General features: G+C 43.9%; 1 protein-coding gene and 1 long non-coding RNA gene across 2 annotated transcripts in view; both read right to left on the bottom strand.

The window, feature by feature from the left end:
- Positions 1 to 9,499, bottom strand: part of LOC134637831 (uncharacterized) — a 253,854-nt gene extending 244,355 nt beyond the window's left edge. Inside the window, exon 1 of the long non-coding RNA XR_010095184.1 lies at positions 9,266 to 9,499. This is a non-coding gene — a long non-coding RNA (uncharacterized LOC134637831). The remainder of the gene's footprint in view (positions 1 to 9,265) is intronic.
- Positions 9,500 to 13,210: 3,711 nt separating this feature from the next.
- Positions 13,211 to 14,086, bottom strand: part of LOC134637337 (odorant receptor 131-2-like) — a 936-nt gene continuing 60 nt past the window's right edge. Inside the window, exon 1 of the mRNA XM_063487743.1 lies at positions 13,211 to 14,086. This exon is cut by the window's right edge and continues 60 nt beyond it. Within this exon, the coding sequence (XP_063343813.1) occupies positions 13,211 to 14,086 (876 nt within the window).

Raw genomic sequence — 14,086 nt, 5'->3', positions numbered from 1 at the left:
CGGCAGCGCTCAGAAAACTTCATGACATCATCAGTGCATTAGAGACAACTCATTGAGATGCTGTTTTTATCGTCGCCGGTGACTTTAATACGTGCAACTTATGGACTCATACATCAGGGTACTTTTTGTTGATTACAGCTCCGCCTTCAATACTGTCGTCCCACACAAACTCACTCACAAGCTGGCAACACTTGGCCTGCACCCCACCCTATGTGACTGGCTACAGGACTTTTTGACTGGCAGGCCCCAGTCTGTCAGGATCGGCAACAGGACTTCAGTCAGCATTATTACTGACAATGGCGTTCCACAGGGTTGTGTCCCCAGTCCCATCCTCTACACCCTGTACACCCACGACTGTGTTGCCTCCAATAGGGATAACACCATACTGAAGTTCACGGACGACACTTCAGTGATCAGTCGCATCACTGGGGGGGACGAAGCGGCTTATAGAAGAGAGGTGGCCGGTCTGGTGTCATGGTGTGAGGACAACAACCTCACCCTCAACACTGATAAGACTAAAGGCATGACAGTGGAAACGAGGAAGATGAGGAGGCCTCACCAGTGACTGTTTATCCAGGGGCTTGAAGTAGAGAGGGTGAGCAGCTTTAGATACCTGGTCATCTACATCACTGAGGACCTCACCTGGACACTGAACACCACACAGCTGGTCAAGAAGGCTCAGCAGCGGCTGTATTTCCTGAGGAGGCTGAGGAAATTTGGTATGTTGGCCAAGATCCTCAGCAGCTTCTACAGCTGCACTGTGGAGAGCACACTGACCAGCTGCATCACTGCATGGTACGGCAGCACTACTGCTATGGACCGCAAATGCCTGCAGAGAGTGATAACAACTGCGAAGACGATCGCCAGGACTCCGCTGCCCTCTCTGCAGATCATCTACCATCGCGGAGTCCAGAGGAGAGCTGCCTCCATCCTCAAAGGCCCCACACACCCCCATTACGGACTGTTCACACTTCTGCCCTCAAGACGAACGCTCAGAATTGTGAAATCCAGGACATCTCGACTCAACAACTCCTTCTTTCCCACTGGTATCAGACTGACCTACTTAATTTTTGCACATCAGGTAATCTCACATATTAAACCCGCATATTAAGCTCATAGCTCTTTTGCACATAAATCTATTTATTACTTCAATGTTTTTGTCTCCATTTATTTATTCACGCTATTTGTTTTTTATCTATTGTACATATTAACCAGCAGATGGACAGCAGAGAAAGGATTTCATTGTACAGAGAAATGATTTTAAAGGTACACATGAAAATATACGCTTTGAATCTTGAATCTTTTCTGAGGCGGCTGAGGTCTTTCAACATCTGTTGGACAATGCTCAGGATTTTCTATGAGTCTGTTGTGGCCAGTGCTATGCTCTATGCTGTTGCATGCTGGGGCAGCAGGTTGAGGGTCGCAGACGCCAACAGACTCAATAAACTGATCTGCCAGTAATCTTGTGGGCAGTGGCGGTTTTTGACATGGACAGTTGCTAGAGCAGCATCGTGGCATCTGCAAAAAAGAAAGTTGCTTCCACCCATGCTGCCCTGACATCATGCCAGTGCATTTTGGGGATTGTATGGGCACGGAACGGTTTTCTATTGCGCATTTGCGAGGTGTAAGGGCACCCTCCATTTACGAGGTGCACTTGTTGCTTGCTGCACAGGAAGGAGAAGTATAAAGGTCAGTTTTTGGTTTATTGATGTAAGCCTGTACAGCTGTGGGTAGTGTTTAGTAGAGGGCTCTGTGGCTTAGTTAGAGACAAGCTGCACTTCCAGCTCAGACCAGATTTTGTGGTGCACATGTGCCAGTAGGCAGCTCTCAATGAAGCGCCAAGCAGCGTGATGCTGGACTGTAAAGAAATTAACAAATTGCAGCCCTTGGAATGCGGAGCGAGTTTTCACGGTGTATAGGCGCACCTCAGCACTGTTAGATTCTTAATGAATCTTGAAGTGAAAACAATGCACCCTTCAATGCTCTCTCTATTTCTTCCTTGGTCCGGGGGACTGCTACAAGAGGGGTGGGAATTGTCATGGTCCTGGATCATTTTGACTCAGCGTTCTTAGTTTTCTTGTGTTTTGATATTTTGTTAGTTCGTTATTTAATCTACGGTTCCTAGGTTGTTCAGTTTAGTTTATTGGATTCCCCCTTGTGTCTCTGTCCTCTGTGTCTCCCTATGTGTCTGTTTTTATATTGTGGTGTGAGTTCTTGTGCCGTGGATCCCTTTGTGTTTTATTCTGTTAAGTTTCCCCAGCGCATCATGTCTTTGCTCTCCCTCGTGTTCCCTCACTCCCTCGTCTGCCTACACTCCACTCCCACATCATGTTTCCTGTTTTATTGTAAAGGTCCCGCGTTTTCATGTTTATTCTGTTCAGTCCAGTCTCCCCTGTCTCATTATGGTTATTAGTGTCAGCTGTGTACCTCGTGTATTCTCACTTCCTTGTTATCCCTCGGTGTGTTATTCCTCAGTTCTCTGCCGCGTCCTCCCTAATGGCTGTATGTCTCTCCCTGTGTGTCCCCATGAGTTCATATTCTTAGACTTTCTCAGTTTAGTTTTGTATCGCTGTTCCTAGCAATAAAACTATATTTTGAGTTCACGTTTTGCTTAAGTGAGTTTGTGTCTGAGTCCAATTCCTGCCTGCACTCAGCCGGTTCATGACACTAATAACCAGCTCGCAAGATAAAATCAAATAAAATCAAATAAACAAACAAACAAACTAGGGCTGTCAACATTAATGCCGTCATCACAATTAATGCAATTAACATTTTTAACGCAATTAATCCATCTGGAGCGCAGAATGACTCAAAATCCCTGAAATGTCTCTGTCAACGCATTTCAGGCAGGTTGTCCAAAGTTTGTCTATTCTGTGCTCCAGATGGGTTGATTCCGTCAAAAATGTTCATTGTGTTAATCGCTATGACCGCGTTGACAGCCCTACAACAAACACAAAAACAGAAGACATTATGATATAGATTTATAATTTGTACCAATATGTTTTCTAAATTCTATCACACACATATAGGCGAAAGGTGAGCGCGAGGGCCCTCGGTGCTGCTTGCTGCTGCTGCTGTGCTGAAGTAACCACACAACCTGCCAAAAGGGGAGGGGAAGCGATCAGGTGCTCAGTTTAGAAAAAAAGAGAAAAAAAGACAGTGAAGATACAGGTAAGTAGATGTGTTTTTGGATAATAGGTCATGTATCCTGAAACAATCAGAATCAGAATACTTTATTAATCCCTAAGGAAATTATATGGGTTACAGTTGCTCCAAGAAGAAACTGTAAAAACAGTAACAGTAACTTTTGTTATTGTTATTTATACTGGAGCAACTGAAACCCACATAATTTCCTCAGGGTTTAATACAGTATGATGACTCTGTTACAAATGATCTTTTTGTATCCTCTGACAGTGGACTGTGGAGTGTTCTTTATAACATTGTATTTTAGAGATTAAAGCATGCCATAGGTTTTAAAGGTACTATGCTAGTGGTTTGAATCATATTAATCAAATAGACTCCAGGTTGTTTATGTAGGGGACTCTTCTTCACACCTTAAGGATAATACTTGCGTTATTGTGTATTAGACACATTGTGTGTTACACACCTTCCCTGAGTAGGTATTGTCCCAATTCGAAATGTGAGGCAAGAAACAAACCAACAGAGGCCAAGAAGAGTGCAGTCAAACAATGATTTTATTGAAACCACACGCGCGGGAAGATGTACACTGCAACACATCAGCGTAGATCTCCACCCAAGAATACACTTCAGAATGTTTTTAATAGAGATGGACCGATCCGATATTACGTATCGGTATCGGTCCGATACTGACGTAAATTACTGGATCAGATATCAGAGAGAAACAAAAAATGTAATCCGATTCATTAAATATCACCAAAGCACCTCACAAAACTTGCGACATGGCGTAACTCGGCTCATAACCGTAGCACGTCGGAGCAGTGTGCTCACGTGATAGAGCGGCTGTGTGTATTTGGAGCCTCGCTACCAATCCAGCATTTCATCTCCGAGGAAGTTATCCCAGAGAGAAGTAAAGCAAGTGTGTAAGTTCATCTCTGAATGTTCGTAAAGCATTCCCACGTTAAGCTTAACAACCGATATATGGAGCGACTGCCTCTCTCTCTCCCTCCCTCTCCTGCTGCTACTTCAATCATGAAACTGATCAATGATCAGCTGATCGGCTTTTCTGTCGCGAGTCCGTCTCTCTTCTTTGTTTTTAACCCACTTTGCACCAGAAAGAGGAAACCAGCGGCTGAACAACAGCAGCACGTTGAAGCTTGATAAGCTATTGTTAGAATTTATTTAATATTACTTTCTACACCAGGATCCTTTTCTACGTAGCTGATAGCTGGTAATTGTGCAGTTAAGCCAGGGGGCCGATAGGGCATGAACAGGGAAAAGGGGGCACAAAGACATACTTTTCTTTCTTATTCTCATTTAAAATGTCTAGCTTTTAATAAATAATTATCTGAATCTTACACCCAAAGTTTTAATCTGATGTAAAATGTATAGAAGTGCATTACTGTATATAGTAACTGTTAAGTCTAATATACCCTAGTAAGCTATAGTACTTTTTCCTTTGGGAACCATCTGTGCAGTCTGCAATTCTGTTGAAGAAAGATATTGAATCTATTTAATTATTCTTGAAAAATAATTTATTTCTGTGTATTTTTTTTCACACTGCATCAAATTAAAGTTGATTACGTCGATTAAGCATCATGAGGTGGAGGGTGGGGGTGGTTCCCCATTTTCTTTTTTTGCTGGGAGTTTGAAACCCTATTAGTTAGGTTGCTTAATATTTCTGCTAAGTACTCTTTAAAATACCAGAATAGGAAGGATGGAGTAGGTTTAAGTTTATTAGATTGATCAGTTTTGCTGAACTATGAAATATTTTGGGTGCAGTGTATTTTTTACATACAAGTATAACAGAATAGCTTTAGTGTTGTTGTTTATTTAAACTTGAGTATGAACTTATACAAAATGCAGCAAGATATTAAAAAAAGTTTTATTGATTAAAAAACACACTATATCGGATTCATATCGGTATCGGCAGATATCCAAATTTATGATATCGGTATCGGACATAAAAAAAGTGGTATCGTGCCATCTCTAGTTTTTAATATATCAGGGTTCCGCCCCTTCAAGCGTCAAAATGAATATCACATGCATCAGTTACAGTAAATGGTCAATTTTAAAGAGCTAAAAGCAGACAAAGAAGTTCCTCTTTCTATCACATTCTTCCATACATGGCAATTCATTTCAGGCCCAGATGGTCCCTGTGGGCTTGTCCTCTTCTTGACTCGTCTTCTGTCATCTATTACTAAGCAAACTCAAATGCAGTTAAAAGCTAAATGAATTCCAGGTCTTTGGCCTGGCCTATGTTTAAATCATGTGTTTGTAAACGTGTACGCGGTTTAACCTTCTGTGCTCCAAGTCACCTACACAATAGATCGTCTGGACATCGCGCCAAACAAAGCTTAAGACCTTCAATTGACTGAGCATCAACTCTTTTAATGAGCACAATATGCAATCTGTGTATACAATGATTATGGCTGCACCTGTAATAAAAATGTTAGTCTCATGCCGGTAGCTTTAATAAACATCTTAATGCAATGTTAATGATGGAGGTTATATTGTAGCAGTAAAATAATTTCTTTATTCCCACAGTATCCTTAAATTATGTCCATCTTATCTTCTTCTCCTATCCTAAAACAATCTGAATGTAAATCTACATGCTGCCAATGGAGAGAAAGATCTATTTTATCCTAATTGTAGATTTCCTCAGGTTTCTGTGCTAGGAACACTTCTATTTACATTATACAAGTTTCCTTTTATGTAGGACCACAAGAGCCACAAATAAAGAATTATGTGCTTAAATAATGAATTTCACAATAAAATATGCATTCATGAATTCATTTACAAATGTATTTTTTAATTATTTTATTTATTTAAACATTTCAAAAGTAATTTATTATTCAATAATTTAATCCAGATAGTGAACGGATGCTCTGCCCCCTCGGGAAAATGACGCCACTCCTCTAAAGCAAGTTTAACTGTGAGAAGCTCCCTGTCCCCCACACTGTAATTCTTCTCCTCATGGGAGAGGTGACGAGAGAAAAAAGAGCACGGCTGTAGTTTGGGTGGTGAGCCAGAGTGTTGAGACAATACTGTGCCTACCCCCATGTCAGATGCATCTGCCTCCACAATGAATGGTTTGCTGGGATCTGGGTGGACTAGCACACATGCAGATGTGAACAGTTCCTTTAAGATGGCAAAAGTTTGGTCCACTTCTTGTGACCAGACAAAAAGGAGTTTGGTGGATGTGAGTTGAGTCAAAGGTGTGGCTACCTGGCTATAATTCCTGATGAATCTCCAATAAAACTTTACAAAGCCCAGGAAGCACTGGAGGTGATTGCGGGAGGCAGGAGTGGGCCATTCCACGACTCCCTTGACCTTAGCTGGATCTGTCTTCAACTGCCCCTCTGCTAGAATGAATTCCAGTAATAAAACCAAGGATGCATGAAACTCACACTTCTCCACCTTGACATACAATTTGTTCTTTAGCAGACATTGGAGAACAGTATGCACATGAGTCTGGTGTTCCTCAAGATCTCGGGAAAAGATCAAAATGTCATCTAGGTAGACCAACATGAATTTATCCAGAAAATCTTTCAAGACATCATTAACTAAGGCCTGTAACACGTCTGGAGCATTAGTTAGGCCGAATGGCATGACCAGGTATTCGAAATGGCCAACATTGGTGTTGAATGCTGTTCTCCACTCATCCCCATGTTTTATCCTAACCAAATGGTAAGCATCCCCAAGATCTAATTTGGAGAAAACCATAGCACCATGAAGAGGCTCAAATGCGAACTGATGAGCAGTAAGGGGTATTTGTTTTTTTAACTGTCATGTCATTTAGTCCCCGGTAATCAATGCATGGGAGGAGGGATCCATTCTTTTTCCCAACAAAAAAAGAAATCCGTCCCCACTGGAGAAGAGGAAGGCTGATAGTGATTCTCTGATGTATTTCTTAATAGCTGCACACTCTGGGCATGACAGGCTATACAGATGGCTAGTGGGTAATGTTGCCCCCGGAAACAGTTGATTAAACAATCATCTGGTCTGTGAGGTGGCAGAAAGAGAGCCTTGTCTTTGATAATTCCTTTTGCAAATGATGGTAAACAGATGGAACTGAAGAGAGATTTGGGACAGGGATATTTTTTGATGGGATTTCCACAGTTTCAGGGGGTTGAGCAAAAGTTAGACAGTTAGCATGACAGAAAGGACTCCAGCAAATTATTTTTTGGCCTGACCAGTCAATGTGTGGATTGTGGGTTTCTAGCCAAGGACAACCTAAAATGGGGAGTGAAACATGAAGAAGGTGAGTGTTTTGCAATGATTTCCTGATGTGAGTAACGTGACTGGTGCAGTGCGATGAGTAATCTAGGCAAAGATCTGGTTATCTGGAGCTTTAGCAGGGAGTTAAAGATCAAGTTTGAAGAGAGGAATGTTCAAACCTTCAGCAAGCTTGTAGTCAATAAGGTTCTGCTCTAAAGGTAAAGGAATCAAATATTTAGAACATATACTAGAAGGAACAGAATTTATTTCATTTGACAGACTAGTTACACAATATGGGATCAACAAGAAAAGATTTTTAGAATATCAACAAATTAAATCCATAGTAAAAAAGAAATTTAAAGCGGGTCAAGTTGAACTACAAACACCACCAAGTGTGGTTCAATTTCTTACTCTTAAAACCCCCAAATTACTATCCAAAATATACAGAATGCTTTCTAAAATAGATGAATCAATATCACTTCCTATTGCAAAATGGGAAGCGGATTTATCAGTTAACTTAGACCAAAACTTCTGGTCTCAGATTTGCTTAAAAACCTTTCATCTAATTGGAAATCCCAGTCTTCAATTAATTCAATACAAAATACTACATAGAGTGCACTATACAGGTCATCGGATGTTCAAGATGGGCTTTACGTCTACCAACAACTGCTCACACTGCCAAACCAATTCACCGGACAATTATATCCACGCTCTTTGGTTCTGTCCACCAGTTCAGAGGTTTTGGCGTGAGATATGTGAAGACTTATCAAAGTGTCTGAAATGTAACATTCCAACTTCTCCTTTAGTGTGTTTGTTGGGCAGCTTAGATAATGTCACTTCAGAAAAGAATATAGCCCGCATGGTTTTCACTGCCCTATGCATAGCCAAGAAAACAGTCCTCATGAACTGGAAAAATAAAAATAATCTTAATTCTAACCAGTATAGAAATTATCTATTAGATTACATTAGTCTTGATACAGCCTCTGCCACCACATCAGATCAATTGCTCTGGGCTCCTTTGATCAGCTCCATCACCTAGTGGGGGTGGGGGGTCATAGTTTGGTCCCACCTTTACTGTTGTGATTGGTGTGGGGGTAGGGACAGGCTTAGGGCGTCGGGGGGTTCCCCAGGAGCATCTTCCTTGGGGGGCTCAACCCGGGGTAGCGGTCATGGCCAATTAAGGGCTCTGTTGGCTTTTAGGTGACGGTTTCCTCGTGGCTGCGTGCAGCGGGGCTAGGGGAGGGTCTGTGCTGACGGACGTGGGTTACTGACCTGGTAGCCTGGCTGCCCCTGGGTGGGTCCGGGACGGGCGTGAGGTTCTGGGGGCGCTCCGTCTCTGGGCTGGGGCCCTGGCCGGGCCTCGGGGGCTTGGGTCCTGGTTGGTGTGTTGCTGGGGTTGTGGGCGGGTGGGTATATGGGGGCCCAGTCCTGGCGCAGGGCGCCGCCAGTGCATCGAGCCACCTGGGGGACTCTTCAACTGGTGGGGGAGGTTGTCACATCTTGCAGGAGCTTTCCTCTCCTCAGGAATTCTCTCTGCAGGAGGGGGAGATATAGGAGAGGTGGAGGAAGATCTCAGCCTGGGCGTCTATTGTCTTGTGTAGTCTGGAAGATGAGTGGATGATGGGGTGGGTGCATTTTTCTCTGTAGTGGGGTCGGGTGGGCTGTCCCGGGCTCTGTGGGGCCGGGCGGCGCTGCTGCACTGGGCCCTGGTCCGGATGGGCCTGGGCCCCCTTTCCCTGGCGGGTTGCAGAGCATGGGGGTGCCTACTGGGGTCAGCGGGGGAGCTGGCCCCAGGGAGGGGTCACTTGCCCCTCCCTTTCTTCCCTCCCCATCTCCAGCTGCCTCCCTCTTCCCGCTCCACCACAATCACCCACACATGCAGGGCCTTGGGGTAGGGGTGTGTCACCAGGGTGCAGAGGAGGCATCCCCCCCCTCTGTCCCCTTCTGGCTGCCTCTGCCTCAATTTTATCTCACAACTTAGACATTCACATTACTCACACTCTCATAACACATACATATAGGATCTTGGGGGTGGGCTCACAACACGGACTCCAAATTACCATCAGGGTGTACACCTCACCCCTGGCGTCATTGCCCACCTCTCAATTTTAAATACACGTAGACATTGAGGGCTATCAGGAGGGGCTATGCGCTTACCTGCTGCTCTCTGGCAGGTAGCTCCATGCCCTCCTGGGTTTTAATTGCACCTTAGAACACATATACATCAACACTACATATGAGCGGGTAGAGGGAGGTTTGGAGTCTTCTCACACCCCCGGTCTCTGCGGCCTGCTGGAGCGGGGGGGCTAGGAGGAGGAGTTGGCCGTCCGACTGGGGTCTGGTGTGTGGGGCCTCCCTGCTGCTGCGGAGTCGGGGCAGTCTGCTTCTCCACACTGCAGGGAAAAGGGTAACACCACCTGGGTCTGGGTGCAGTTTCCCCCTCCAGGGGCAAGGGTACCTAGACCCGGTTCTTAGAGTACGCTTGGGGAGTGTGATTGTGTGTACAGCGTCTCTTTATGTCTGTCTCCACGTTGGTTGAGTGTGGAGTAATTGCCTATGAGAGCATGAGGGTGGGAATGGATGTTTGTATTTGAGTGTGCCTGTATGTCTGTGTCTATATGTCAGGTTGGGTATCAGACGCCACCTCTCTGGGGACATCTCAGGCCCTCCAAGGTTTGGAGGCCTATCTCCCCCCACCACTTCCCCTGCCGGTGGCAGACGCCCTCAGACATCGATGCGTTGGTGGTTCTTTGTTTCCGGGGGTGGGCGTCCGGGTACACACCGGCTCACTCCTTGGTGGCTGCTTATCGGGGCCTGGAACCTGGGGCTCGCTCGGGCCACTTCGGGGGTGGGGTGCCCTCGGCCTCTCGGCCTGGGGCTCGGTCACTCAGGCACAGCTGGCTGCCGGCGGAGCTCACGGGCACGTCACTGCAACCCCCCCTGGCTTCTGCTCCGCGGCTGCTGAGTGATCCCTCATCTGGGACTCTCCTCAGCTCTTTCTGGGACAGTGGCGCGGCTGCCCCTCTGTTGGTCTTCCTTGGTCTCTTGTGTTCTGGGGGCCTCTGGATGTCTGGAGTTTTGATCTCCTCCATACCTGCTTCATGCCCTGGAGGATGGGACTGTGGCCCCCCACACCCTCTAGCAGATCATTACATTAAGGAACCTTTTAAATACAAGCGCGCTCATGCTCACAGGTGTACACACAGGTGATCACACACACAAACTACACCCTTTTTGGCTCCTACCTCAAAGCACACTGTGCGCTGTCGATCTTACATGCTGCACAATAATGTTTAATATTAAGTATGTAGTGTTATATTCCCATATATCATTGTGATGTTGTTTATTCTATTACTCTCGTTTTCTTCTGCTTGTTTTCTTTTTTCTTTCTCAACAGGTGATCGATATATGTATTTTTTGTCTACTTATTTTGTTGGTTTTTGTTTTTTGCCCTTTATCCCCGTCCCTCTTCTTCGCTGTTTTTTTTTTGTTTTGTTTTGTTTTGTTTTTTCCCCCCTCTTTCTTTCTCCCTTTTCTTTTCCCCTGTCCCGTATCTAGCAAGTAAAAAAAATAAAATAAAATAAAATAAACAATAAAAGGTAAATCAAATGGACCATTATGGCAAGGCTGGGATGGTCCATTTGGTAAAGTAAATCCGTTGGGCATCTTTCTTCGCCTTTAGACAATAATTCTGATGGCAAAAGAACCAAACGGGACAGGTTTAAAAAAAAAAAAAAAAAAAAAAAAAAAAAAAAAGGTTCTGCTCTGCCCCTTAGTCTATGAGTGCAAGGCAGGAATGCGTTTCTGGTTTTAACAGGAGTGTGAAGATAGTTGTAAGTGAGGCTTAGAATCTACATGAGGTCCACCCACCTGTATCCCTGAACCTACGGGCTGGCAGAGCCTTTTCCCTTCTTCGGACACATGGCAATGAGATGATCGCCACAGTAAAGGCAGGAATGCAAGTGAAAACTCTCTCTTTCCTACAGCGATAGCTGAGAGCACCTGATCTGCATGGGTTCCTGTTCCAGGTGGTCGGTCGTGACCCACGCTACAAGCTCCGGAGATTGGAACTGCAGTAGAACGGTAGTAGAGGTGATGGGAAGTGTGCGCAGCAATGGCCAGTGGGAGCTGTAGTTCTTTCCTTTCTTTCTCTCTCTCTTAGTCGGTTGTCTATGCAAGAGTGAGAGGGAACAGCTTTTCAAATGAGGCCGACTCATCCCTTGATGCTAACTGATCTTTCGTTGCTGCATTTGCCCTGCCAGAGATTCAGGAGCTTTCCAGCAACACTGCCCTCCGAAGTGGAATGAGCAAAGGGTTTCTTTAACTCAGTCAAAAACTCATCCTAGGAGCAGAACTGAAACGGTCGTGCACAAACATGGGCCTCAGCCCACAGTAAAGCTCATCCCTGCAATTTTCCAATCAGGTAAGACATCCGAGATGCGTTATCAGGGAAAGATTGGGGAGAGCAGCTGAAAACTAAACTGCACAGACCTGGCTCCCCAGAAAAAGGCACAGGTTCTGGGGAGGCAACGTCATGGAAGCTGGGAGCTAGGGGTTTCATGACATAATAGAAATTGCGGAAGATGTAATTGGGGCAACAGCAAGTGGCAGTTCAGGAGTGACAGTGAGAATTTGAGCCTGCCCGTCACTAATTTCCTTTTGTTGAGCTAACAGAAACTGGATTGATTATTCATGGCTGCCAATAATGGCTCCCTGCTTGGTAATAGCAGTTCAGGTTGGATTTGCTGGGTCCATACTGCTGGCCAGAATGTACTGTCAAGGCCGAAGCCAAGTGTGATGTGGACCCAAAAGCAGATTCAAGACAGAGGGACTGAATGAGGTGAATGAGGTTTTATTTAGAAAAGCCACTATGAACATAAACAATGAGACATGAACAATGAGACCGCCCAGAGGAGGAGAGCAGGCACTGTGGACAATTACTGTGACTGACCCAGACCATGACATATCATGGTACGTTTCTGGGTCCCCATATTACATTTTTGTTGCTTTGGTTTTACCACTGAAATACAAAAAGAAAAAATATGTACCAGTCAACATTACACACACACACACACACACACACACACACACACACACACACACACACACAATGAAAGAATCAAAAACATCTTAATTTCTATCCACAATCTCAAATGATTTGAAACCTTCCTTTAAAAAAAGCACAAGGTGCTACATTTGTGTTGCATTACTCTTAATTTTTTTTAAGAGCAAATAAGTTGGTTTATATTGTTTAAGTAGTACTGAAGTGTCTCTGTTAAAAAAGATAATACAGTAATAATTATACAATGCATAATAACACTGTGATTAACTGATGCATTGTTATGGCCAAAGAAAAAACCCCACTAACAACAAAAGATATAGGGAAAAATGGCAAACATGTAAAAACTCAGGCTTAGTATTGGGTGTTATGCAAGACTAAGGCCGGTCAGCAACTCCAGCAACACAAAGTATGATTTCATGATATATATTTCTGAGTTAATTTGCACATCTTAGATTAGAAAAAAAAACTATAGTTCCTAAATGTCTAAGACAATTAAAAACTTTAAGTGCAGGGTGTCACGAAAACAAAGGTATTATTTAGTGGACAGTTGTGATGTGGAGCAATGTCTGTCACTAAGCAATAAAGAAAGACTAATGCATGCTAATACACAAAGTTGTATATTCTTTCATCAAAAACTGAATGTAAAAACGAGGAAAACAGAGTAAACCTGTTGTACTGTATTTAAGATTAATAAAGAAGCTGTTTAATTGATTCATATAAAACTTTAGCCGATTAAATGATTCTGATGATGCTGTAAAAAGCATAAACAGTCTTGCTTATATAAATTGGTTATTTCAGTCGACAGCATAGATGTTGCATGAGCACAGGTCTGATGCTTTGATCTCTGATACCATAAATCAGAGAACTCAAACATCTGGGAAGCAAGAAAATACATACATAAAAAACAACCTGAATGCGCACAAACACTAACCTTGTTATAACTCTTGCAAGTGCTGTGAATAATGGGTAGTGAATTGTTGAAGACAGATAGAGGCCCAGCTGCACCAGATGTAGCAGCAGTGTGTTACAAGCCTTACGGGCTGAAGCTTTATCTGTGGAGGCCGACCTGGCTGCTACTATAACACCAATATAAGAGCATATGATTGCCACACTTGCTGAAATAAACAGAACACATGTGAAGGCTTTGTCGTAATCATCAGACATAGACCCAACAAACATCGCTATGTCAGAGCAAAAGTCTTTCATCTGCAGACTATCAAGGGCTTGAAAAGGAAACTCTAACAGCAGAAGAACCCGAGTGAGAATATTTAGTGAACCGATGGCCCAAATCACAATGATGGCCACACCTGTGTTGGTGATAGTGATGATGCTAGCATGCCTCAGTGGGTAGCACACAGCGACATATCTCTCCAGAGACATCACCACCAGCGTGACAGGAGAGACCACAGTTGTAAGATTGGCAAGCATGGTGAGAAAACCACATACAGGATATGTTAGTGTTATCCTACAAGTAGCAATAATATACAATAACTGACTCAGTGCCATCTGTACTGTGTCTGCAAACAGAAGGTTATACAGCAGAATATATCGAGACGTCTCACAGAACAAAGCTTTACTCCTTAAAGTAAATAGCATTATTCCATTAATGAAGAGGAATGTACAACATGACATCGTAGACAGAGTGAAAAATAGCACAATTTCCAA

This window comes from Pelmatolapia mariae, linkage group LG10_11 (genome assembly GCF_036321145.2).
Source record: "Pelmatolapia mariae isolate MD_Pm_ZW linkage group LG10_11, Pm_UMD_F_2, whole genome shotgun sequence".
NCBI classification, from domain to species: Eukaryota; Metazoa; Chordata; class Actinopteri; order Cichliformes; family Cichlidae; genus Pelmatolapia; species Pelmatolapia mariae.
The sequence above is the reverse complement of the archived record's forward strand: the minus strand, read 5'-3'. Positions and strand labels throughout refer to the sequence as shown.